Genomic DNA, 25,277 nt, shown 5'->3' on the forward strand with positions numbered 1-25,277 from the left:
ATTATCTGGTGACATTTGGAAAAACCCTGAATGTTGTTTAAAGTTCTTCTGTGGTGAATATGTTTCGGAAAATCCCCCATCCAACCATCTGGATTAAAAAAGTGATAACTTTTTTTTGGACCCATTCCCCAGGTTTTCTAATACTCAAGTAACTTGGCGCGCTGCCATTTTTGTTTCAAATTTAGAAACGGTGATATAAATTAATGTGATTATGTGTTAAATTGACCATCTGGGTTTTTTAAAGATTGTTGGGTTGTTCCTTTAGAAAAACTAATCGTTATGTCTGTGAATGAATGTAATACATCACATCATGCACAAGCCAGGGATTTTTCATTATGGATTAAATCTTCTGATTACACATTTCACCCTTTTTTCTTCCAGATGACATGTTCACTTTATCCTTTGTCAGAAAGTGACCACATAACCAGATCGTCACCTCTGACGAGCACGGAACAGCATTTTACACTTTAGTTTTAAAAAGTTCTTGCATAAAGTCGTACTCTCCTACCACCTGACCGATATTATCGGGCAACTGATTTGAGCCTTTAAAGGTGCTTTTATGTTTATATTTTATGTAAAAAAAGATGTTATAAGTTGTATTTGGTTGTTTTTTTAATTTATGGTTATTTATGATGAAGTTTATGCTTGAACTAATATATATATTTTAATATACATATATATATATACATATATATATCGGCCTATGTGCCGTTATCGGGAATCTTGTACTCCCAAATATCAATATCGGCATCGGCCCCCAAAAATCCATATCGGTCGTTCTCTATCCTCGACCCCTTTGAGATTACTGTATTTATAAACCAGCCATAATCCCAAAAGAAAACTCCCAAAAATATGACCCACTTCTCAGTAAATGAAAAAAAAACAACCCAGTGTCAGTCATTTTCATCTGTACATGTGTTCATATTTTTCATATTCGATGAGTCCAAAACGTTGGTGGAGGAAAGGCTTTTATTCTGAAGGCTTGCGCGCGCCTCACCCTGTCGCGCTTGACGTCGGTTCCCTGAACGCAGCTGCTCGCTCGCCCGCGGGCTGGAAGTCAACAGTCTTATATGAGCGTCGGTCAGTCGGTCGGTGAACGGACTCGGAGCTCGACCTCTCCCGCTCCACACCGCCCACACCAGGCCGGACTTCACCTCTCTTGTCGGCCCCGGGGCAACTTTTTTCTCTCCTCCCGCTGCCGCCGCCGCCTCCGGTAAGATATAAATATTAATATCTCCCATGTTTTCAAACGCAACACGTTCATGTTTGTGTCCCGAGCAGGCGACGTGCAGCGCTGCAGGGAGAGAGGAAGAGGAGGAGGAAGAGGGTATTAACTGTCCCACACTGACTTATTATCATTATTATCATCATTATTATTATCATTTTACTATTACACAAAGTCATGCAGGCTTGAACGCAACAAGCGGAAGGCCCCGGGAGCGCGTGCATCAGAAATTAAAGTGCGACTTGTGCCGCGGCTGGTTAACAGGTGACAGAATGGATCACAGGGAAAAAAAAGAATCACAGGAACAAAAATCATTAGCCAGACTTTAATCGAGAGTTTGCATGAAGTAGAAAAAACATTAATAGATCTGTACTGGATGGAATAGGCTTATTTTTTTTAAAACAGATTTTTGCAAAGAATTATATCTGCAAATGCACATGGATCCATGGGGCATATGAATATGATGTAAATGAAACGTGTCTTTTTACAGCAATTGTGTCCTGAAACATCACATCTCAATCATTCTCATTCCCCCCCCCCATCTTCTAATTTCTTCAAATGTGGTTTCTTGTTATACCCTGGTCTGAACTGTGCATCCCAAAAGGTACCATCACTTAAAAACAAACAAAAAAAAGGGAGTCGTTGATTCAAACAACTATCATCAGCAGCTAAATCACACGAGACACTCAGCACTTCTTAAACATTAGGCAACATGATCAATGATTTTTCATTTTTTTTTATTAAAAGTTTACTGTTGTAGAATACGCCAGGATTTTGTGACCTATGTCCCGCACCAAGGTCTTAAATACCCCACATATGTGTCTTGTCCCATTTTCATTCCTTATATATATACATATGTGTATATATATATATATATATATATATATATATATATATATATATATATATATATATATATACCTGATGCCCTCTTGTCCCTGGGAGTAGAGCTGCAACAGTTAATGGATCAATCGATAAGTAATTGACAACGAAATGAATCGCCAACTATTTTGATAATCGATTAATCAGTTCAAGTAGTTTTTATGAAGAAAAATAAAGCAAAATCCTCTGATTTCAGCTTCTTAAATATGAATATTTTCTGGATTCTTTGGTTCCTCCAGGACAGCGAACTAAATATCTTGGCAGTGTGGACAAAACAAAAATATTGTCTTGCGGTTTTGGGAAACACAATCAACATTTTATGACAATATATGGACCAAACTAATCGATGAATCGAGAAAATAATTGACGGATTAATCGACAACGAAAATAATCCTCATTTGCAGAACTAGCAGGGAGTCAGATCATGGTTTGCACTCTACCTGCCTTTCATAAATGATATGATGATGTCTTTCTCCAATTGCTGATATCATGTCGTTGTCCGATCTATGAAATGCAGCGTTTTATTAACAATGCAATGAGACGCCCACTTGCTGGACTTTGAATGTGAACTAGTATTTTATACTGTCACTTGAGGACAGAGAAATGAAATACGTGCATCGTCTCATTTTCCTTAAGTAGATCTGTACTTTTGTCCGTGACGAACTAAAAAACTGAGTCTGTCCAGCGAAGAGACTTGTGCTTCCTCAGGGAGCGGAAGAGTGAACGCGATCAACGGCCAATCTGATCATGTTCTGTTCAGCAGATTAGAACGTGCCAAGTCCCTCGTTCCAACTATTAGGAACTGTAATCATATTTTTGATTTATTTATTTACTGCCGCTCTTTGTCCCCTCGTTCCGATCCGAAACTGTCGATGCATGTGTTGCCTCTGACATCACCAACTTGCCCATGAGTTGAAGTTAAGAGAATGAAGTTGCCTTGAATCTGAACGCTGTCCGCAGCAGGTCGGCCATTTTATTCAGTGTTGTCGGTGGTTTAAAGGCGGACGTTTGAAAAAAATCTGGTCAAGTTATGATTTCTTTTTATTACTGCAGCACGGCAAACAACTCAACGAGGGTTTTTTCTTTTTTCTTCCTCACATTCTTTGGCATCAACCAGCACGGACATGACCGCCCGCCACACTCCCTGCCTGTGTTGCAGAGGCACTGCGTCTTCTCGCCGAGCGGTTTCACATCCGTTTCCGCCCGATTTCGAGGGGAGGCAGTCAGATTTTAAGGATGGGAAAAAAAAACGACATGGCCTTGAGCTTTTGTGCGTCAGGCGTGCACTGCTGGCTAATGGCTGGGAACGGTCGCTCTTTGGATTCGGCTTTATTTAGCTCTGTTTGTCATTTTTGAGGAATTGCCGGACGGGGGTTTGTGTGTGTGTGTGTGTGTGTGTGCACACACGCAAAAGAGTATTATCTACATGGATGTTTGCGAAATGTATGCATCATGCCAAAACATATTTGGGCAGACAAAATATTTCAGCATCAACGATTTTGTCAATGTAAATGTTAACGGGCAAAAGCTGCAGTTCACTGCACTCAGGCTAGTTACGGCTAGCTGGTGCGCCTTAGCTAAAGCTAATTTACCCACTTTTCCCTTTGATTGAAAAATCCATTTTTAATTCTCCGACATCTTTGTAATGAAATATGTTGAACTATATATGAAAAAAGGCAGTAGCTAAAATCTAATCAGAAAAGCTTACTAGCCTAGCTTAGCAGAGTAGCATTCTTTCTAACTCCGCTAACCTAGCTTAATAGTGCTACTTAGCAGAGTAGCACTATTGCCAGCTCCACCAAGCTAGCTAACCTAGCTTAATAGTGCTACTTAGCAGAGTAGCACTATTGCTAACTCCGCCGCTGTCTCAATATTGCTAACGCAGCTTCAGACAAGACCTTAAATCACATTTAAATATATTTAATTAAAGATGAATCCATGAAGCCAGCTCACTGGTTCAAAAAATTACATGGTTCCAACGTTTTTAGAGGTTTTCTTTTTTTGCCGAAAAAACAAATCTACAAATTATTTATTATTATTATTTTATCAGCCAAAAAGGCATACATTTTTTTTTACAGCTTATATAGCTAATTAAATTTGTGGCTAAACTTCAAATCCTATTTCTCAATATTAGCTTCTATACTTACGACCTATTCTCTGTCTTTGATACACATAGTGCAAATAGTTTGCGTGAGGTAAAGTAAAAAAAAAATAAAGATTTTGCATATAATCATATAAAGCCACTGACTTGGGATACTTTGGACTATATCGAAACATGAGAAATCACAATATGTTTGCTTATCTGATTTGCAGTTTTAACTCTGGACCCACTTCTAGTGGAGAGCAGAGTTACGTAATGTGTGAAATCACAGCTGTATAAAATTAATCCCACAACTATTATTTGTTTTTTAACTGATTGAGCTTCTGCTTTTGCCTCCTGACTCGAAGTGGACACGTGTTGTGGAAGTCGGCAAATTTGGGATCAAAGTTCAACATAATAGATTATTTTGGGGGGGGGGGACTCGTTTCTCTCTCTATTGACAATAATGGTTAAACTTGTGTGTTTGTTGTAATAGCTCTGTAAAGCAGTAATGGGCGCAGTGGAACTGGCCCAGTAACGTTTCCCACCTTTTGCAGTGCCCTTGAACCGAAAACCTTGCACTTTCAAAACTCGACTTCTCTCTAAAAGGGCTCGGGTTTATATGGAGTGTTTGCTGTCTGTGTGAGTTTGCCTCGGCGGCGGCGGCAGGATGAGCAGCGTTGCGTTGGGAGGATCCGGGAGGTTTTCTCCCACAATGGGCTGCCAGCTGCCGGACAGTGTGACAGTGAGGAGGTTCGAAAGTTGAAGCTTCAAAGGAAACTAAAACTCTCTACATCTGCTTTTTCTTTTTTTTACCCCCAAATGGTAATTAAAGAAGGAAATTCTTGCTACAATGCCTTTTTAAAGAAAAAAAACAAATCTCTTAAAGTGACTCATCTGATCTAGGAGTCGGTCACTAGAAACTTGAGGCTGAAGAAGACGGCTCTCTTATGTACAACATCCTGACATTAAGTGTGATCAGATTTGAATTTCTGCTTGCACATTATTGATGGCGGGGACGCATACGTCGTACCAGACAGTTTTCTGCGAGACGGCGTATTCCTTTTTTCACCATCAATCATCCCGCCGTGATTTAAGCTGAAGCAGATGAGCTGGCAACCAGTGCAATTAAACTTCAAACGGGGAATAGGCCAGATTTCCTGGTATTTCATCAGGGGAGATGTCAGATAAGAATATTAATAAACCCCATGGATGACGCTGGTAAAAAAAAAAAACCCAACATCCTCCCACTTGCCAACGCAATCTCAGTGTTATGAGCCAGCAAATGGATCGTTGGTCAAATGAAATGTCACCGAAAAGCACAAATGCTCCCGAAAGCGTTGCTCTGTTGTAACAGCTGAGAGAAATGTTCTACCCAAACTGTTCAGGACGTGTGAAGGCCGAGGCGCCGGGAGCAGCAGCACTGCGGCCGTAGGCGTAATTAGTCAAACATCTTAGGTCAAAGGGGCAGTTAGCGACTTTTGGAGAAAGCTTGTCTCTCTCTGTTGTGTTTTGATTTTACGGACGCATTAACCACCGGGCCAAACGCGCGGAGTTGCAGCACCACCAGCTAGCACGCCTCTGAAGGAGTCGACGAGTGATGTTTACAAGCGGCACTCGCAGTTTTGTGCGGTGCGGTCCGCACCAATTTTATTTTTTTTTGCCTCAAACCTGCATTTTTTTTTCTTCCCGGCACGCACACAGAACCGACAGCTGGCGCACCGTGAGGAAATACATAATAATACATTTTTACAAAACATTAGAATCGCTTACTGCCCCTTTAAATAAAGTAAAAGGAGACACTTGAATGTTAATTTTGTAATAACGATTTAAAATTGGGCTGGTGTTGGTTCTCCTGGTGTCTCTGGTGTAAGTTTTTGCCGACTCATGATTTGCCCACAGCAAAAGCTGAATCCAGAAATGCAAAAAGAACGAACATCCACTGTGATGTGTGGTTTTTTATTCAAGGCGCAGAAATACAAATGGCCTCAGGGTCTGAGGGGGATAGTAACACAACAACTTTAAGTTTCCATTTTTCTTTTTTTATTTGTCATACTGCCATACCTTTTGACTTTTTCATAAAAGTGCCATAGAATCAATTCCCCCACAGTGTTTTCACAGCTGTACCGGTGCGTTTTTCCAGTCGTGTTTTAATTTGACACCACAAAGGAGCAAATCCACTTTTGCAGTATTCAGCATAAATAATGGCGACCGGTTCTATTCGCAGGTTTGCCGGATTTAATTACTGCTATTTTCCTGCAGAGCTCATTATTACTCATGTTAGACTCCAGCTACTCCTACAGGATTATCGAGTTCTGTCGGCCCCGGCCAAACCAAAGCTCTCCTCAGCTATTTGGCAAGAACCCCTTTCCCCCGTCTTCTGAATCAGTAACAACTTCCAGGAGGGAGCTCCATGCCAGAAATGTTGGAGACGATATGTACCAACTGTGCCCGGAGACAGACTCCTGCCACCCAGGAATGATTAACTCCGTTGGACCTGCTGTATCAGATCTTGTGAAAAGAAAACTCAACACCGACATGTGCCCGGACTTTTACTCGATCTCAGTGTGCGTTGCGTTTTATTGAGCTTCCAGCTGTCTCTCGCTAAAGTACAGTATAAATCTAACTCTCCTCCCCTGTCACTTTTCAGACACAGCACGACGCTCAAAGTGGTGGAATTCCTCCCAATCCTTCTGCAGGCCTGGATTTTCACTCTGTGCAGCTCCGGCTCGCACGGCATTACACCGTTCTGCGTCTGAACTATCAGAGGACACGCTCAATTTTTAACCCGTCATTAGTTTTTTGCTTGGACAAAATATTACATGCAATAAAATCGTCTTTCTCTGATGCGTAACGGGAAAAATCTGAAAATTTTCTCAAGGTCTTTTGACCATTGTTGCTCCCCCACAAGACAGTCACTGGAGATTTAAAAATATTTTTTACCAAAGTCAAGAAATGCCTCTGATAGACCCCAAAAGTCCCCCTAAAATACATCGGTATTAATGTAAATGTAAAATTAAAAACATCAACAACCAAATCTGTACTTATTTAGACCTTTATAGAGATGACACTCTCCCTATAAATTCAAAAATCTGAAAAATTTGCTCAAATCTGCTTATTAGAATACCATTTGATATATTTCTTCCTTTAGGATCCAGTAGTTCTCTGCTCATGTTCATGACAGTTTTATTTAATTTCAGTTGAATCAAAAATATGCGACCTCTTAAACTTTGGCCAAATCCCAGGAGAATTGTTTACAATATTACCCGATGCTTGTTATGAACAATAATCTCATTCAAAGGGTCAAGCTACTCGCTTTTCGTCTCGTGGTCGTCTTCGGCAGTGGGAACTTGCTCAGGTGTTGCTGTGCAGAGTACAAAGCTTTGGTCACATGAGGAAACAAGTGGACGTTCCTGGAATGTTGCATTTGAGCGAGGCACAGCTCCTCGTCCCAGAGCGAACCGAATGAAGAATCACCGTCATCACTTTGCAGAAAAACTCAACCGAGCGTTTTCCCCTCTCTGTCTTCCAGCTGCCGCGCGTCTCCGGCCGGATCCACGTGCCGCCGCCTGATGACGTGGGACTCGTGGCAGGACGGAGGGATGAGCTGTGGTGAAGACACGCTCCTGCCTGTTGTTCACCAGCTGCTGGATTGCTTCACATGATCAACCCCTCAGGATTTAGAACTGGGATCGGCTCTGTGTCGACACGTCACCACTGAGCAGAGTCATTACGAAGTCGGGCGCACGTTTGGTGTGGACACTTGACTCCGTCTGAGGATTCACCATGTGAGCTCAGAGGTCACATTAATTTACAGCGGGCTGTGTAGGTACATCTGCCGGTCCTTGTCCTTGTTCTGTGCCAGTGGGGTTTTCTTTTTTTCCCGTCAGGGCTACGATCCAGTACTTGTAAAAAAATAGATGACATTTTCACAGTGAACTTGACACCGGGAGAAAGAAAAAATGACTCTATCCTTGGCCCTCATTCTCTGTTGATGATGGAGTAAATCTCGTGACACCGAGACTGAGTCCATAGCCATGATGGCCGCCGCCTCTCCAGAGGCGAACCAGCCCCGGCTGCAGCTCCAGGAGGTGGACTCCGGCCGAGTCGGGAGTTGCGTCCTCGCCCCGATGCTCGGCTCCCCGTCGCCCGGGCTGTCCCTCGACGCCAGCAAGCCCATCTGCATCCCGTCCCCTTACACCGACCTCGGCCACGACTTCACCACCATTCCCTTCTACAGCCCCACCATCTTCAGCTACGCCGGTCCCAGCATTTCGGACTGTCCGTCCGTCCACCAGTCGCTCAGCCCCTCCTTGTTCTGGCCCGGCCACGGCCACATGGGGGCGCCCATTCCCCTGCACCACCACGCCCCGGCCCGACCCCAGCACGGCCAGGCCATACAGAGTCCGTGGGTGGATTTGGCGCCACGGGACAGTGTCTCAACAAACAGGTGGGGGCGCTGCATTAATCTTTTAGAAAAATTAATTTATGGTTCAGGAAGTGGGAGCAAACAGTAATTTCCAGGCGTGGCATATTGGGAAAGAATATTTTTGTAGGTCAAATGAACAAAGTTGTGTTGCATGACAGTCTCTGTTTGCTGATTTGTTTGTCTCTCACTTTGTTCGATCATATTTTTTATCATAAAAATCATGGGGAGAAAAAAAACTAAATATATGTGATTTTTTTCTTTCATCAAGATCCATTAACCATTCCCTGGGAAATGTCAAAGATTGCACTGTTCGAGAAAGTGGCGACAAATCCCTGGATCCGCCCCTTTTTGTTTTTAATGTTTTCTTTCTTGGATCATGTCCCATCCTTCCACCAAGTTTTGTGCAAATCTGTTTTTGTAGTTCACTGGATGATCCTGCTGGTAAACGAACAAATGGGTGACGGGGGTGAAAACGTCCCAGGTTTCACCAATTCGCTTTTTTCTGTTCAACCGACCGCCTAAAATCCCAAGAGTGACGTAAAATATGGGGAAAAAGCAGCAAATCCTCGCATGTGATAACACAGGAAATTGGAGAACGAGGGGCTGCAGGGAGCCGAAAACAAACGGTAAACCAAATAATCGCACTGCTCTCCTTCTCTTGTCAGCAAGAGCGCGAGGAGGCGTTCCCAGGAGGGCGAGGAGGGCGTGGTGTCGTCGGGCGGCAAGGCGGACCTCCACTACTGCGCCGTGTGTCACGACTACGCCTCGGGCTACCACTACGGCGTCTGGTCGTGTGAGGGCTGCAAGGCCTTCTTCAAGAGGAGCATCCAGGGTGAGATGCAAAAACGTAAAGTACCCGTTCCAGCGTGCGTCGTCGGGGCGGCCTTGTGCACAGTCCAATCGTAGAATTCAAAGGGGGTTCTCACAAGGTTGTCGTCGCTGTGGACTAACAGAATCAGCTGTTCTCAGCTCGAGGCGTCAGCCTGCTTTGTTTGCGACGCCCGCAGATCGATGACTCTTCCTCTAGCGTCGCCATGAGGTCGACGTTTGTTGTCATGCATCTCCACCACATTTGGTACAAAGTTCAAAGTGCAGCCTTCACAGAGCCTTTGACCTACTGCGATGCACGGCGTTCCCGAATCACAAAAGCATATTTACATTCCTGCAAATGCGAAAATCTTCTCAGGGAATTTAACACTCATCACTAACCAAGTAATCGTTTCTCAGGGAAATACTGCTGCTGCGTTGAATTAAACCACAATCAAATGATAAATGCGATATTGGATTTTTTTGTTGTTGTCGCCTGTAGTTGAATCCCACAGTGTGAACTTTAGTTATCTGCTGAATAATCCTTCGTGGACACTACAGGTGTCTGTGGATCCTTAATGCAGAGATTTATTTTTATTTCGTACGATGGTGACGGCAATATTTCTCATAAATGATGAAGTGATGACATTTTGTATCCACTAAGTCAGAGGTCAACTTTATTGTGTTGTTCTGCAAAAAAACCCTTTTTCTGTTATTCTTATTTTGTTTCATTCGTGTTATCTTCTTCTTCTTCTTCTTCTTCTCTGTTTCAGGACACAACGACTACATCTGCCCGGCAACCAATCAATGCACCATAGACAAGAATCGCCGTAAGAGCTGCCAAGCGTGTCGCCTCCGGAAGTGCTATGAAGTCGGCATGACCAAGTGCGGTCAGTGTCCTTTTGATCACCTCATCTTTTTTTTTTCGTGCCCCCGACAAACAAGAAACCAGGAAAACATATAATTTATTAATATGCCGCTCTGTTTTTAATCCTTCCATTTACTCACCGACAACACGTTTCATTTTTCTGACACCGTCTCAGGAATGCGAAAGGAGCAGGGAACCTACCGGAACCCGAAGACGAGGCGACTGACCCGTCTGTCGGCGCAGGGCAGAGCGAACGGGCCCAAGGCTCTGACCGGGCCGGCGGGCGGCCTGCTGATCGAGCTGCAGCCGCCGGCGCTGACCCCGGAGCAGCTGATCAAGCGGATCATGGAGGCGGAGCCGCCGGATATCTTCCTCATGAAGGACATGAGTGGACCGCTGACGGAGGCCAACGTCATGATGTCGCTCACCAACCTGGCGGACAAGGAGCTGGTCCACATGATCAGCTGGGCCAAGAAGATTCCAGGTATGTGTCGAGGATCAACGCTTTGGGATAAAGTTTCTTCTCTCAGGTCTTGGAAGTCATATTCATTTTGTTTTCACGTATATTTAGTCAGTCTGGGAGTTTTTGAGATGAACAAAAATCGAGAATATCACCTTTTAAATGACCCATTCTTGCGGTAGAGTCACAACTCGCATGAGCAACAGTATGTTGAATATTTTTTATTATTATTGCTTATTAAGATGCAACGGCAACTGTAATCCGCCATTATTCGTTGGTTTTAAGCACTGAGGGTTTTATGCGTGTACACACCATTTCTGTTCTTATCACTATCACATAATGTGCTTTTGTTTTTTTGGTCAAATTATTATTTGTTAGAAATTGTTTGACATTTTGGGAAATACATGCATTAGGGTCTTAGTCGTGTGCCGGCTGCGGCCTGAGACGTTATATTTTACGTCTTCCGAACGACATATCTGAGGAAGGTCTGTGGGCGGTGTCTCCAAATTTCCCTCAAACCTCCACTTGGTCTCAAAGATAAACTGATTGGAATTTGGTGGTCAAAGGTCAAAGGTCAAGGCTCACCGTGAACCCTCATACCATCGCATTCCTGTATACGCAATAAATTCAGGAACACTTTGAGGGGATTTTATTACTTCTGGCACAAACGTCCACTTGAGACTCAAGGATGAACTGATTAGACTTTGGAGGTCGAAGGTCAAGGCCCACTGCGACCCCCCCACCACAAAACTCATTTATGGCCATAACTCAAGAATTAATTTGCTGATTTCGATCAAATGTCTAATAGGATAAAACGAGGTAATGACATTTTTTTCTATCCAAAGCTAACGTCACTGTGACATCATTATGTTCCGCAAATACACTCAATTCCCCTTTTTTTTATGAAATTCCTTTTAAAGGCGTATGTTTTGTCCGTCTGGACAGACTCTCGGAGATGAGATATAAACAGCAACCCGACTGGTTGGCGAAGGAAAACAACAGCGAGTTGAAGTATCCGCATTTGTTTTCATGGAATTCTTTAATGATGCCGGATTTTTTTTCTTCTTTTTTTTTCATGTGTTTTCTCCCGCAGAGCGGATCAGTCTGCTGAGCGGCAGAGTCAACCACTTTATCTCGACCAGACACAGTAATCGTCTCTCTGCCTTGTTTTAGCAGGCGACATCACTGTGATCAGTGTGAATCTCACAGCCTGGCTCCGTCTGTAAAGGAGACATATTATGATTTTTCAGTCTTTCCCCTTTTCCTCTAGTGTGTTAGAGGTTTTTGTGTATGCAAAATGTCTGGAGAGTTAAAAAAAAGTACAAAGTCCGCGGTAAAGGGAGCTCCTCTCCCCGACGGAAAACACTGCTCCTTAAACGCCTCGTCAGCACTCCGGAAGATACTACCGTAACATGGTGATGTCACGATGTTACGGAAGTGCATAAGGCACGACTAGCGGCTAGTGCCGACTCCCCCAAACAAAGCGGGGAAAAGCGACAGCGGAGGCCGACACTTCCTACATGTCCTAGAAGCGGTTGACCAATCACAACAGAGAGAGCCAGCTGGCCAATCAGAGCAGACTGGGCTTCAATGGGAGGGAGGGGCCTTGAAGAACCAAGCGTTTCAGACAGATGCTGGAATGAGGAGCAGCGGGAACGGACAGTCTGAGGAAACCATCAGAGCATGTCAACCTTTTCAAGTAATAACCCAAATTAAAATTATGAACCTGAATATGAGCATAATATGTCTCCTTTAAAAGGTCTTTTGCGAGACAACTGCGTACAGTTTCCTGCATTTGTAGAGAAACGAAGCATTCTCCCAGATTTTTCAAGCATGAAGTAGAGACACCTTGATAAACTTCTCTTCTAATTATCAGATTTATAAAACTTTTATCTCCAAATGTAGGAAATACCACCGCAGTGAGTCAGCGATTGCGCAGCACAACCTGATCTAATGATCTCTACTCTTTTACTGATTCTATCTTTTCTGTTGCAGCAGCCTAATTGGCCCCTTTTGGATTTCATATTAGAAACAGAACTTAACATCATTAATCAAGTCACTGCAATATGAAAGACCTTGCTCCTTGCTTGTCTTGTTTTGCCCAGCGCTGGGAATCACAAGCAGCACACGGGGTTTTGTCTAGCCCGGGACCCAGGCGAACTCTGGGAGCTCATTTCATTTGCTCTGGCAGACTCGCGGCCTGGACCCCCACTCCATTTGACTAAACGTACCCTCACTGGTTGTAGGTACATCCATTTGCGACCGGGGGCAGTTTGGTCTGCGTCCGTCGGAAATCGAAAAGTGAGGTTCCAGATTCGAGTATTAGTCTGGCTACCCCGGTCTAGGGTTCTGTACTAATCTGCCAACGGTGCCGTCCCCAGGGTTCGTGGAGCTCGGCCTCTTGGACCAGGTGCACCTGCTGGAGTGCTGCTGGCTGGAGGTGCTGATGATGGGGCTGATGTGGCGGTCGGTGGCCCACCCGGGGAAACTCATCTTCTCCCCCGACCTCAGCCTGAGCAGGTACCGCTGACCCCAAATCTACCCGCCTCCGCGTCGCCAGCAAAGATTTCAGGATGATTCAAGTTTAGTACAACTCGGGTACGACAGTTTGTGATGGGTGTGACCGATGTCAAAGAGGAAACTGAACCAGTAGTGTCGTCATTATCATCATTCAAACGTTTTTTGAAGAAACACGAGCAGTCAGACGATCAGACCCCCGGTTGTCATTAACCGGTTGAATTCCACCAAAACCACTGTGGTAAAACTGAAAGTGAGAGCAGGAGTTGCCTCTTCACTGTGGCGGATGTTGAATATTGGGAATATTTAGAGTTTGCCTTGGTTCTTCTCCTCTGAATAAGAGGAGTTCCTTTCGCTCGTTCCTCTTCCTGCTCTCGGATCTCAGATCAGTTTCCCCGCCGGTGTTTTGCGTGTTAGGACGACCTTCGATATGTCAAGTACAAAATACGCTGTTATGGTGGAAATACTGTTCGAATCGACGAACGTGTCAGCCAGTCCTGTGTTCACTGGGAACACCGTGTTCTGATGAGTGCCTTTTCCTTTCCAACCACAGACTCCTCAACTCTCACTTTCGGTGTGATTCTTGCTCTCAGTGCGTCGCACGCTCGTCACAATCCATAACCGGAGGTCGTCGAAATGTGAAATCACAGCCTCAGCAAAATACACCAATTGGATTGGTTTAAATACATCGGACTGTGACCTGATGAGGGATCGTTCATCTTTAATGAAAAAGGAGGCACTTCCTGTTTCCTGGTCGCTGCCACCGTCTGATCGTACCGTATCTCTGCAGGGATGCAGTGAACGCTGCTTTGCTTTATTAAAGGCGGCGGTGATGCAACACCATAAACACTAGTCAAAGTCCTGCATTGAAGTTAAAGTTAAAAAAGTTTAGAAGTATTATCGGCACTTTGTATTTAAAGTACAGAAGTTTAAGTATATTAACTCTTTAACTAATAGGTTTGTATTTTCCTTTTCATTTCGTAGAAAGTTCCTGGTTTGGAACTAATTACAACATTTAAACTCAAATGAATCTTAGTTAAATATTCACTTATTGCTGAAAGCCTAAATGTTCTGCTGACCTTCTGTAGTAAATGAATTCGCTTGTAGTTTACCAATTGACCAACGTCTCTTTCCTCCTCTTTAGTGTCGAGTCACGGAGTTCTTTTCAGGAATTTTTTGGTTGGGGAGGGAAATTATTTGGAATATTCAGAATTATATTATTGGATCATTTAATCGATGCATTAACTTCTAATTGATACTTTAAATGTCGTAGTTGAAAAGGTTTAACTATCACGTTGTGTTTAAATGCAAGTCGAGCGAAAAAAGACAATGTTTCCATCCGGTGTAGAAGAAGAAGAGTAGCATGGAATGAAAAATTGTTAAAAAAGTAAAGTAGTTGGTTAAAGGACTGTATATGTGTGTAGAGCTATTCTCGTCTCAAAGTCCCATTCATCCATTCACACACTGTACACAAACTGTACTCGGGTACGGAACCGTCAGTAGCGTTAACTCACCATCACAATAATGCTCCCTACGAGAAAACATCTGTGTTTCACAAAATCTTGCATCAAACAGTCAGAGAGCAGTTTCGTGACGAATGACGTGTTGCTGCTCGTGTCCTTGTACGGTAGAGAAGAGGGGAGCTGTGTCCAGGGCTTCATGGAGATCTTTGATATGCTCATCGCCGCCACGTCCAGGGTGAGAGAGCTCAAGCTGCAGAGGGAGGAGTACGTCTGCCTCAAGGCCATGATTCTCCTCAACTCCAGTGAGTGTGTGTGTGTGCGTGTGTGTGCGTTGTGTATGCGTGCACGTGTGTGTGTGTGTGTGTGTGTGTGTGTGTGTGTGTGTGTGTGTGTGTGTGTGTGTGTGTGTGTGTGTGTGTGTGTGTGTGTGTGTGTGTGTGTGTGTGTGTGTGTGTGTGTGTGTGTGTGTGTGTGTGTGTGTGTGTGTGTGTGTGTGTGTACGTACGTGTGCGTGCGTGCGTGTGTGCGTGTCAGCCTGTGTTCTCTCCATGTGTCATGCACTACGTGTGTGTGTGTGTGTGTGTGTGTGTGTGTGCATGCGTGTGTGTGTGTGTGCGTGTGATGCTTCAGTCTGTGAAACCACAGTCGAATGTTCGATTGGCGTCTCGGCATGAAATCCTATTTCTTTTTCCGGAGTGGTTGGCAGGGCGACCGGCGAAATAACTTACCGAGTGAAAAATAAAATAAAAAATACAGCCCTAATGGGAACATTGTGTGAAGTCGGGAGTCTCTGCTCTCATTGGTTCTGCTGAACGCTCTGAGTAACAGGCCGTACCCGTCAGGAGACGAGCAGGGTCAGAGCCTCGCCGGGGAGCGTTCACACCAGACGTCTCCACTAAGGTTTTCTTTTTTTAATTGCCTCCGCCAGCCACAGTTCCACAGGGCTCATGTTTTTTGTGCAGCAGCTCCTCCATCACAGATTTTTGTATCAGCAGGGCTGAAACCTCGTAACAAAATGTGAAGGTTGGTATAAGAACAAGTTAAGAGATTTAAATTACATTAATAATAATAAATAACCTTATATAAATGTATAATAGTTTGTAGTGGAAGCTGCTAGTGATGCTAGTAAGATTCCTTATTCGTCAATACTAATATAAACCAATACTAGAAAGAGCAGAAACGATTCTGAACGTTTTTATTGAAGGCTGCTCATCGTGTGTCATGGTTAAAATTTAATAGATTATTAATAGACTTCTCTTAATGCTTTTGTATTACTACCGGATGGTTTATGAATGTGTTTAACACGAGACAATCACTGAGTTTGAATGTTTTTCAGTCAATTGTTTGGGCTTATTTTTTAAAAATATTTTTGATGCAGATATTGATACTCATAACAAAATAGTCAAGATTGTTATCCGCCTACAAGGTTTGACTTTATAGCTGTTAATCCGCTCATCCGCAGAATCCGAAAACGTCCGAGTGGATTTACATAAGACATTCTACCAAAGTGTCTGACTTTGTTTCAACGGACGAATGAAAATGTACTTTTCTTGTTCAAACGTATACAAAAATAAACGGCAGTGACATCTCTGGTCGTTTCGTAACTGAATTCCGTTCAGTGGCTTCGTTGTGGCAGATGCGAACTCGGCACTTTGCAAGTCCAAAAGTCTGCTGCGCAAATGACCACACACAGGAGGACAGAGTCATTTTGGCGGGTTGTTTATTTTTCCGCCCCCGTCCACCATGGCGTTGTGTTTGTGTGTTTGTACCAGACATGTGCCTCAGCTCCTCCGAGGGCAGCGAGGAGCCGCAGAGTCGCTCCAAGCTGCTTCACCTCCTGGACGCCGTGACGGACGCTCTGGTGTGGGCCATCGCCAGGACCGGCCTCACCTTCCGCCAGCAGTACACCCGCCTCGCGCACCTGCTCATGCTGCTCTCGCACATCCGCCACGTCAGGTGAGAGGCCACGGCGGTATTTTAAAGATGGACGCCGCGTCCCTTCCCCCACCGCTGTACGAAAAGCAATGAAGCCGTTAATGGACGCCGCCATTTTGTGCCGGCGATGTCATTTGCGTCATGAGCACAAATAACAGACTATCGCGGTTATGGAGTTAAATCAAAGTTAGATCTCTCAATGGTCCCGACCAGATGTACAATGTCTAAAAAAGAAATCGGCAGGCGACTACTTAACTCATGACATCACAACACATTTAAAGCATCCAATAAGTAAATTGACGAACTGAAACGAGCGTTGAAAAGACGGAGGGGGCGGGGTTTGTGACATATACTGCCGCCAGCCACCAGGGGGTGATCAAGATGTTTTGGCTTCATTTTTGGGGGACGGTCATGTCGTCCGTCTTCATATACGTCCATCTTGGTTTGCCATTACAATCAAGTGATGTTCAAATTTGATTTTCTGAATGTTGAGAAAAAGGCTGTGATTTTCTTAAATACTCACTTTTTGAAGATCTTCTCATTTTGATTGACCCAAATTACACCCAGCCCCATGGCGGGGCTACCGTCCCACTGAGTAATAACCATTTGCTTTTCTTCTCAACTGTGCAGCAACAAAGGCATGGACCACCTCCACTGCATGAAGATGAAGAACATGGTGCCTCTGTACGACCTGCTGCTGGAGATGCTGGACGCCCACATCATGCACAGCTCCCGCCTGCCTCGCCAGGCGTCCCCCCCGCCGGAGTGCGCCGACCTGGGGGAGGTCGCGGCTCGGCCCCCCGGCAGCACCGGGGACGCAGGCGAACCCCAGTAGTCCCCAGACGGGAGAATCCACACGCCATGAGTTATTTCACTGCTTTGCACAAACCGATCCACAGGACTGATTCTGGATGCCCGGTGAGCTTCTCGAGTCCCAAGATTAAAAGCTTTAGAAGTTCGACCGGACTTGCATGTTGGAACAGAAGTTTTTCAACGTTCACGTCTTTTCTGCTACCCGCCGCGAGGTCTCTCAAGGCTCAGAGGGGAATTTTTACACCAGATAATGAGCCACTTCTTGTGCCGAAGCAAGGCGATGAGTTACACTTGCCAAAGTAATTGGGACAGGAGAGCGCTCTGACAGATGCTGAGATGTTCTTACCAGAGATAATACAGCTGCAGCTGGAGAGAAAGGCCTTGAAATTGGAAATGAATCCGTGTTTGTTTCCAGTCAGAAAACCAACTTTACAGAAACGACAGCGACTTAAATTTTTCTGAAGTCGAGAGAGCGGATTTGTAATCGAGACGTTTTAGTTGACCACCAGAGGGCGCTGTGAAACGCCAGCTCACTCCCGGCAATCCGTCGCTGTTCAGTCCTCGGCTTTCAATCGCTGGCCACACATCCCTCTTCTCTCGTGACCGCCGTTGCCCTCGACACAACCTTGCACTCACATCTGTCGAGTTTCCGCTCTGAGGCGAAAGAATAAGAATGAGGGTATTTTTGTATCTCGCTACAGGAGCTGCTGTGAAGCACAGTCGAGGCGACGCAGCTTCGGCGAACACGATCACTGTGAAGTTCACGGTCGCTCACCAGACGTAGACTTTGAATACGAACTGCTGTCTGGTCTCCGGCGCCCCCTTCAGTCCGTCTGTCTGCCGTGTTGTTCCCTCTAGTCTTACTTTATATCATCGATGCGCACATGTACTTGTAGTAGAGTCCGACCGATATGGATTTTTAAGGGGGCAGATGCCGATATCGATATCGGGGAGTGACGAAAATGACGATGCCGATGACAAACCTTTGACAAAATATGTAAATGCGGCTTGATATTTTACAGTTTAACCATAAAATTTTAAATGGACTGTATTTATATAGAGCTTTTCTAGTCTTATAGACCAGCGCAAGTCACAATCGCACATTCATACAGCGCTGCTATTTACCACGCTTTCAAAACATTTTTTATATCACATTCATACACTGAGTGTCTTGCCCAAGGACACGTCGGCATGCGGCCTGGGGGAGAAGCTGGGATCGAACCGCCACCCGCCCACTTTAATGCAAATAACTAATAGAACTTGAATTAAGGAAAAAAAACATTTAGCCTAAAATGTGAACATCTTTTCTGCGTCGTTTGTTCTGTAAAATAAGTTTTCATATGGGTCATGTAACAAACGCTGACACGGCTTTGTCGGTGAAAGGCTCATGTCGGCCGATTGGTCGGGCTCTACTTCCTGCTCTTAGAAGAATCTCATACCTGCTTCATTTCTGGTGAAATCTTTTAATAATGAACGTGTAAACTAGTAATTCTACGTTTGTCAATTATCAAACCTTTTCAGTACGTTCGACGTCATCATTAACGTAAGAATCGTGTCGTTGTGTCTCTGAGGGTTTTGAGTTTGCAGACAGTTTTTTAATTCCTTTGTTTTTCTTGTACGTTTGTGTTTAGTCACTCATTCTGGTTTTACACCACGACATGAAGCAAAACATCTTGTACAGATACGACTGTGGCACATTGAAATGTGGTTTATAGATGCCATTAAAAAAAATGAAGTCACTTTTGTCGTGTTTTTTTTTTTTTTAGTAGTAGTTTCAAAGAAAGGCAACAATTTTACATAATCAGTCTTTTTCAAGCAAAACACCAAACAATTGATGGTTCCAGCTCCTAAATGACCTCTTTTTTTATTGTACATTACAACAAACGGAATATTTTGAGGTTAAATGTTGATCAGACAAGACATTTACTGACACCATTGGCTTTCTTCCCCCAGTTTCTGATGATTTTACCATTTTGCACACAGAAGACAGTACAGGCCCCCAAAAAATGAGGTGAGGCAGAAAAAATGTCATGTCTGGCATATGACTGCAAAGGATTTAAGAACAGAACCGTATTTTCTTTTTTTAGGCCTTTGCATAAAATTTAATGTCCAACAGATTTAAGCTTGAATTAGATTTTTTTTTGGAACAAAGAGTTTCATTAAAGCGGTTTTCAAATGTCCGGAAGATTGGATCTGGACAGTTTGTGAAGAACGCAGCTGGAGAGTTCGGACGCCTTCGTACACAGAAGGAAAACTTCCGGAACATTAGGGTGAGGGCGGGGCGACACCATCTGACACGAGGTCACTCTGACATTTTCTGGAAATTTTTGAAAAGTTCCAGAAAAAATGTCCGGAGCAACATTTGCAACAACAAAGCAGTTAAAGTCATCTTCTAAAAAAAATGTGCTCTCTTTAGTGTGTCATGCTTTTTTGTTGTCGCCGTTGCTTTATGTTCTGGTTTAATATTTAAAGGTCTCAGACGAAAGTATATATTTTTTCTGTCAAAGCAACAATTTCTTTTTTTAAAGGTGTATTCACTGTATGTGTTCATTCTGTCACTGCAGGACTTACGGGGAATAAGGAAAGGAAAATACTTTGAGCAAATGGAGATGACAAACTCAGTGTTTACTACCAGAAAATCCAAAAGATCATAAGCATAAATCCACACTCGATGTCATAAATATGAATTATATTATTACATTATGTACATGAAATATCATCCTGCTAAATCTAACAGTGTGCACCAGGAGCCGTGGAAATGTTTGCTCACATCTACTCAACACAAATAGCATCTAAAAATATGCTATATACTGTGTGTATATATATATATACTGTGTGTATATATATATATATATATATATATATATGTGTGTAAAAATGGCTATAAATTAACTATCAAATTTAAACTTTTGTTTTTAAAAAATCAATTTTTTTTGTTAAGTCCAGACAAAATGAAATGTGAACAATTCATAAAATAAGAACAGTTCAGACCGCGACAGCAGTGATATCTGAATATAAAAATGTAAAAAACTTTTTAAAATGTAAATTTGAACATAAAATAATTTGTGGACGGCTCCAAGATCTTTCCATTATCAAACTGAAATATTGACATTTTTGTCGATATCTCAAGTTTTTCTCTTAATGAAATGTCGTCTAATGGGTTCTGTCCCTGGAATAAATAAAATGACTGAAGTTCAAATCTTAAAAAAAAACAGACATTGACGGACAATTTAGGGTCTTTGGGAGGAAATAGATTGATGTGCGTGACTTTATATTCATTGATACAAGTTTGGTCGTGAGTGTGTCTGTGTTACGGTGATCAGGTGGGCGGGGGCCCGTTGGTGTAGTGCAACATGGGGTAGAAGGAGCTGGCGAAGTTGTTGGCCACGGAGCAGCCGGGGTCGCCGTCGGTCAGCGGGATCAGACAGGGCAGCAGCAGGACGAGCAGCAGCAGGAGGTGGAGGGGGAAGGCGGCGCGCAGGACTCTGTGGAAGAAGGAGCGCGGCGGAGACGACTCCCGCTTCTCTCTGCGCGGGACGCACGGAGACGTCGAAGCAAGACAGCAGAGTGAGCGGTCGGCAGAGAAACGTCAGCGACTGAACTTATTCTGAGGCGGCAGCACTTCCTACCTTGCGACAGAGGAACCTGTCCGTGCGCGAGCGGCGTCCCGAGAACAATCCGCCGAGACACTTTGGTCGGGAACGTCTGACGCGGGTTCACCGTTCTGAATTGGGAAGGAGTCAAAGGAATAAATTCACGCGTGCGCGTAGGATGAAACAAAAGTCATCAGAGAACGAACAAACACCACATCGAGTCTTCAATGAGTCCACAGCTTTGTGGAGGTGAAATATTGAAGCCCTTACAAAATACTTGATCTACAAAATTTCAGGAGGGTTCAATTAGTTTGACGGTCACCAGTCGCTGTTGCAAGCCGCTCAGGTCCAGGTCCACGTCCCTCAGGAGCAGCTTCAGCTTGCTGCCCGTGACGTGGAGCTTCTCCTGGGCCTCGTCGCTCCTCTCGCCGTCGTCCCCGTCCTCGCCGCCGTGGTCCCCGCCGCCCTCGGGCCGGAGCTGAGACCACAGGGCCTGGAGCGAGGCCTGCTGGGCCTGCCTGCCCCGCAGCTCCTCCCGCAGACCCTGCACGCCACGGGCGACACGCATGGTGATTCTTTTGTTGCCATGACGTCTTTCTATCAAAGCATTTAACACCTGGAATGGTTTTTTTTTTCTAGATTAGCTGAATGTAAAGATTCTGAATATCTCTCCAAAATCACCAGCCTCAAAACCCCAAAATAAACATTTCTAACAGCCACTAAAGACCACAATGCATTTCCCTCCTCGTCCTCAGTCGCCTCATTCCCACGACGCGATCTTTCTTACAGCGAGCGTGTTGCGGTGCTGCTGCAGCGCCCGGACGGGCGTGTCCCGGCGACCGATGTCGACCGCGTAGCGGCGGCTCTCTGCGTGGGCCAGCCACAGCAACAGCGAGTGGAGGGTTTCGTGGAACTCCTGCACGGACAAGGGGTCAAAAAGGTCACTCGGCCAGAAATCTTGTGACTGTAGCATCAGGAACGTTACAGTGAATGTCATCTGGACAGAGCGTTGAAGTGCTGGAGCCGTATATCTTTCAATTCCTTTAGCTGCGAAGAAACTGCACAATAGCCGTTTTTCAGACACGGACGACGGAAAATGTCCGGAGGATTTGGGGCCGGACATTTTTCCAGAGTTTGTCTTTGGTGTGTGAAGAACACAGCGGCCAGTGGACGGAGTCAGACGCCTTGACAAAAGAAGCGGGGGACATTCGGGGGGCTCACTCTTAAACATTCTCCACACATTTTTAACTAGAGGACAAATTCGGCAAAGCGTCCGGAGCAAACACTTGCAGGACATTCGCCTTCTCACGTCCAGAGACTTTCGGAAAAACGGCCGGTCGTCGGTACTAGTTTTAAAGCAATTTTTTTAATAAAGGCTGTAGGTTGAGTTGATGAGATTTAAAATACAAACAGCAGCACTGATAGAGGAGATTTTGCACTTTTGACGAATCAGGAAAAGCCATAATACCAAATGTTGTCTAATGAATAATAAAATAAGCAATAAATTCACACTGTAGCTGCATTTCAGATCGAGTCATTTCCCCCTACAAGTTAGTAGCAGAGGAAAGGCAACAGATCTTCCTCTCACCCGGCAGCGCAGCAGAGTCTTCCTCAGACTGGCGTCCCACCGCTGCAGGCCCGTACACACTCTGCTCCAGTCTCTGTTCACGCCCGTCAGCCTGGGCTGCAGCTCCGGGGCCTCGGGCGCTCGCAGGTTGACCGACAGCATGGTGGACTTGTGCTGCGTGAACATCCTCTGCATCTCCTGCAGAAAACAAACCCCATGCACGTGTACGGCACGAACCCGGATGCTGCGACAGATCTCGTCATATTTCGCTGTAAAGAGCTTTTACCTTCAGCTCTCTGGCTCCGGCCTCCATGTCGGCGACGCTCGCCGCCGGGTTGGACCGCTGCAGGCGCTCCAGCTCCGGGCTCACGCTCGCCAACCAGGAGGCGAGGTCGTCGAGCTCGGAGCGGAGCCGGTCAGGCCCCTGGGGGCCGCCCGGCCGGGGGCTCCTGGCCTGAGCCTGGAGCAGCTCCCAGCGCTCGATCACACCTGAGCCAGGACAGAAAACCTGCCGGTTAGTGTCGTGTCACTCGACAGCTGGTGGAGAACGTACAACCTCGACACGCCTGTCAGATATAAGCCTATTGAAACTGAATGATTTGCTTTTCTGATGCTTGACACAAAAATGTGATTTTGGACAATATCAATAAAAGAAAAAAATATTGTATATATATTGCTCCTAATTGCGAGTAGCTCCATAAAATCATAAAATCCACAAAAGTACCTTCCTACGACCATGATGACAAAGTGTCAAGTATTTTGGTTTTGTTGGAAAGGTAAAATCACTTTTGTATAATCTATTATTGTTATTGTCTTAATAGTTTGTTCTTATTGGGTTTCTGTTGCAGCTTCATTCAAGGCTGCGTGTTCCGAATATGTTGTTGTTGCCTAATAAGAATCTTTCGCGAGGTCGTCTGATATCGATTAAAAAGAAAATACACGTTCACGTGTGCGTTGATTGATTGATTCCATATCAGGAATATGATATATTTTAGGGTCACACCAGTGGGTTTTTGCTGGTTTTAGCCCATTCAATGTAAAACTTGACGACGTTTGCAAAGCGCGCTGCCGTCTTTGAGATGATCCGGATCGCTCTTCAGTGCCGGTCCATCCCAGGGAGTGAACATCTCTCACCCGACTGCTTGTCTGAGGCCGTCAGTCCCGTCAGGCCGAGCTCCTGCTGCTGCCGCCGCTGCTCCCCGTCGTCGTCCAGGATCAGCGAGACTCTTTTAATGTCCTCGATGCTGCCGCTGCACTGGGACATGAGGCCCAGCTGGGGACACCACACACGCAAGTCAGCACAGGACGGCAAACAGTAGCAGACGTGCTGACATCTAGTTTCACAGCTAGGTTAACGTACGTAGCTCTTCTTCCGGGGCGTGCTGGTGAGGGGGGGCGCAGCCCCCGTGTGGTCGCCCGGGGGCAGCAGGAGCGGCGGGGTGTCGGCGTCCCACACCGGCGACTCGTGGACGACCACAGACCTGCTGGGAACTGGGACACAAAAACACACACAAATCCCCTTTCAAATTACTGTACTATCTACCAAAAACGTTACATTTTGTGTAGAGCTATGTCCTGAAATTGTTGACCCATAATAAATCACGACTCGGTCGAGTGGGCAAGATGTTAGACGAAGGTCAGCAGGAGCTTTTACACATGATAAGAAAAATACAGTAGATACATGCCAATTTGAAATGAAACTCATTCTTAGATATTCAATTATTTATTTCATGGTGTATTTATTAAACTGAGTCTTGAACATGTGCATGTTTGGAATAATAAGTAAGAACCTTGAATTTTCGAATTGATGTTCGTGCTCCGTTTGTATGATTGAGAAGAACTGACTCATGTACCTGATGTCAATGTTCTGTATCGATTTACTGCCGTCGACTCATTTGATGCCGAAGAGCGGGAGAAAAAAAAAAGAGGCAGATGCTGAAAACAGTTCATCAGGTTGTGAAACTCAACTGAAATGAATCCAAAACTACAGTCGCGGATCAAAAGCACGTGACGCCGCCGCCGCCCGAGCGCAAATCTCCTCGCCCCAGAATAGAAAAGGCTTGATATCTGTGTGTTGGTGTTAACTTGATGTCAGAGGTCACATGTTCGTGAGAGAGAGAGAGAGAGATGAAAGATCAGCTTCTGCTGTTGTGTCAGATTTTCCTCAAAAGGCCGTTTGACGTGGGCCGATGAAGGAAACCGGCCACCGCTTGTTGTAACGGCAATCTGCAGAAATGAATGGGAGGTGGCGAAATGTGCAGACATAAGATTCCACACACAAAAACCGGGTGGAAGTGAAGAAGACGAGAGAGAGAGAGAGAGAGAGAGAGAGAGAGAGAGAGAGGATGTCGGAGGAGGATGAAAGAAATAAACACGCAAAACAGATTCGAGTGAAAAACAGTAGGAGGAACGGAAACATGCTAATTCTGTGGAAAAAGAAAAGATCTGTACAGACACAAGGTGATTAGAAAGAAAATAATCCAATAACATCAGACAATATGAATGTGGGCTTTATTTAAATGTTCTCCTAAAATTGCACATTCATATTGTTTGATGTTATTGGATTTTTTTTTAAACCCTTTTGACAAGTTTGTGCCAAAGACAAGTTTGTCTTTGACTCGGAGAGTCTCCCCCTCGA

General features: G+C 44.8%; 2 protein-coding genes across 11 annotated transcripts in view; one reads left to right on the top strand and one right to left on the bottom strand.

Annotated features, from left to right (window-relative positions):
• Positions 1 to 1,035: 1,035 nt before the first annotated feature.
• Positions 1,036 to 19,218, top strand: esr2a (estrogen receptor 2a). Of its 4 annotated transcripts, none has more exons than XM_035618024.2 (9): positions 1,038 to 1,213; positions 7,720 to 8,637; positions 9,282 to 9,463; positions 10,197 to 10,313; positions 10,467 to 10,775; positions 13,133 to 13,271; positions 14,900 to 15,033; positions 16,504 to 16,687; positions 17,297 to 17,641. In XM_035618024.2, exons 2-9 carry the CDS (start codon positions 8,225 to 8,227, stop codon positions 17,499 to 17,501), a joined length of 1,683 nt encoding a protein of 560 aa, XP_035473917.1. In that variant the 5' UTR covers positions 1,038 to 1,213; positions 7,720 to 8,224; the 3' UTR covers positions 17,502 to 17,641. The 4 variants fall into 4 exon arrangements, with proteins under 4 accessions (XP_035473914.2, XP_035473916.2, XP_035473917.1 ...); XM_035618025.2 differs by having other exon boundaries at positions 1,039 to 1,213; positions 9,282 to 9,448; XM_035618021.2 differs by lacking the exon at positions 14,900 to 15,033 and having other exon boundaries at positions 1,036 to 1,213; positions 17,297 to 19,218.
• Positions 19,219 to 19,310: 92 nt separating this feature from the next.
• LOC118290631 (nesprin-2) overlaps positions 19,311 to 25,277 on the bottom strand; it is a 75,242-nt gene continuing 69,275 nt past the window's right edge. For all 7 annotated transcript variants that reach the window (XM_047328883.1, XM_047328884.1, XM_047328882.1 and 4 more), the window contains 8 exons: positions 24,000 to 24,130; positions 23,774 to 23,912; positions 22,926 to 23,128; positions 22,661 to 22,837; positions 21,860 to 21,988; positions 21,395 to 21,616; positions 21,109 to 21,203; positions 19,311 to 21,006 (listed from right to left, as the gene is read on the bottom strand). In XM_047328883.1, coding sequence (XP_047184839.1) covers positions 20,799 to 21,006; positions 21,109 to 21,203; positions 21,395 to 21,616; positions 21,860 to 21,988; positions 22,661 to 22,837; positions 22,926 to 23,128; positions 23,774 to 23,912; positions 24,000 to 24,130 — 1,304 coding nt within the window. In that variant the 3' untranslated portion in view covers positions 19,311 to 20,798. The remainder of the gene's footprint in view (positions 21,007 to 21,108; positions 21,204 to 21,394; positions 21,617 to 21,859; positions 21,989 to 22,660; positions 22,838 to 22,925; positions 23,129 to 23,773; positions 23,913 to 23,999; positions 24,131 to 25,277) is intronic.

The sequence above is a fragment of the Scophthalmus maximus genome, chromosome 18 (assembly GCF_022379125.1).
Source record: "Scophthalmus maximus strain ysfricsl-2021 chromosome 18, ASM2237912v1, whole genome shotgun sequence".
Classification (NCBI taxonomy): Eukaryota; Metazoa; Chordata; class Actinopteri; order Pleuronectiformes; family Scophthalmidae; genus Scophthalmus; species Scophthalmus maximus.

Bases quoted from the DNA above. Each gene is read 5' to 3' on its own strand.
- esr2a (XM_035618021.2), top strand. From the start codon at position 8,225: ATGATGGCCGCCGCCTCTCCAGAGGCGAACCAGCCCCGGCTGCAGCTC. The intron at 9,464-10,196 runs GTAAAGTACCCG...TCTCTGTTTCAG, and splicing joins CCAGGGTGAGATGCAAAAAC to GACACAACGACTACATCTGC. The intron at 16,688-17,296 runs GTGAGAGGCCAC...TCAACTGTGCAG, and splicing joins TCGCACATCCGCCACGTCAG to CAACAAAGGCATGGACCACC.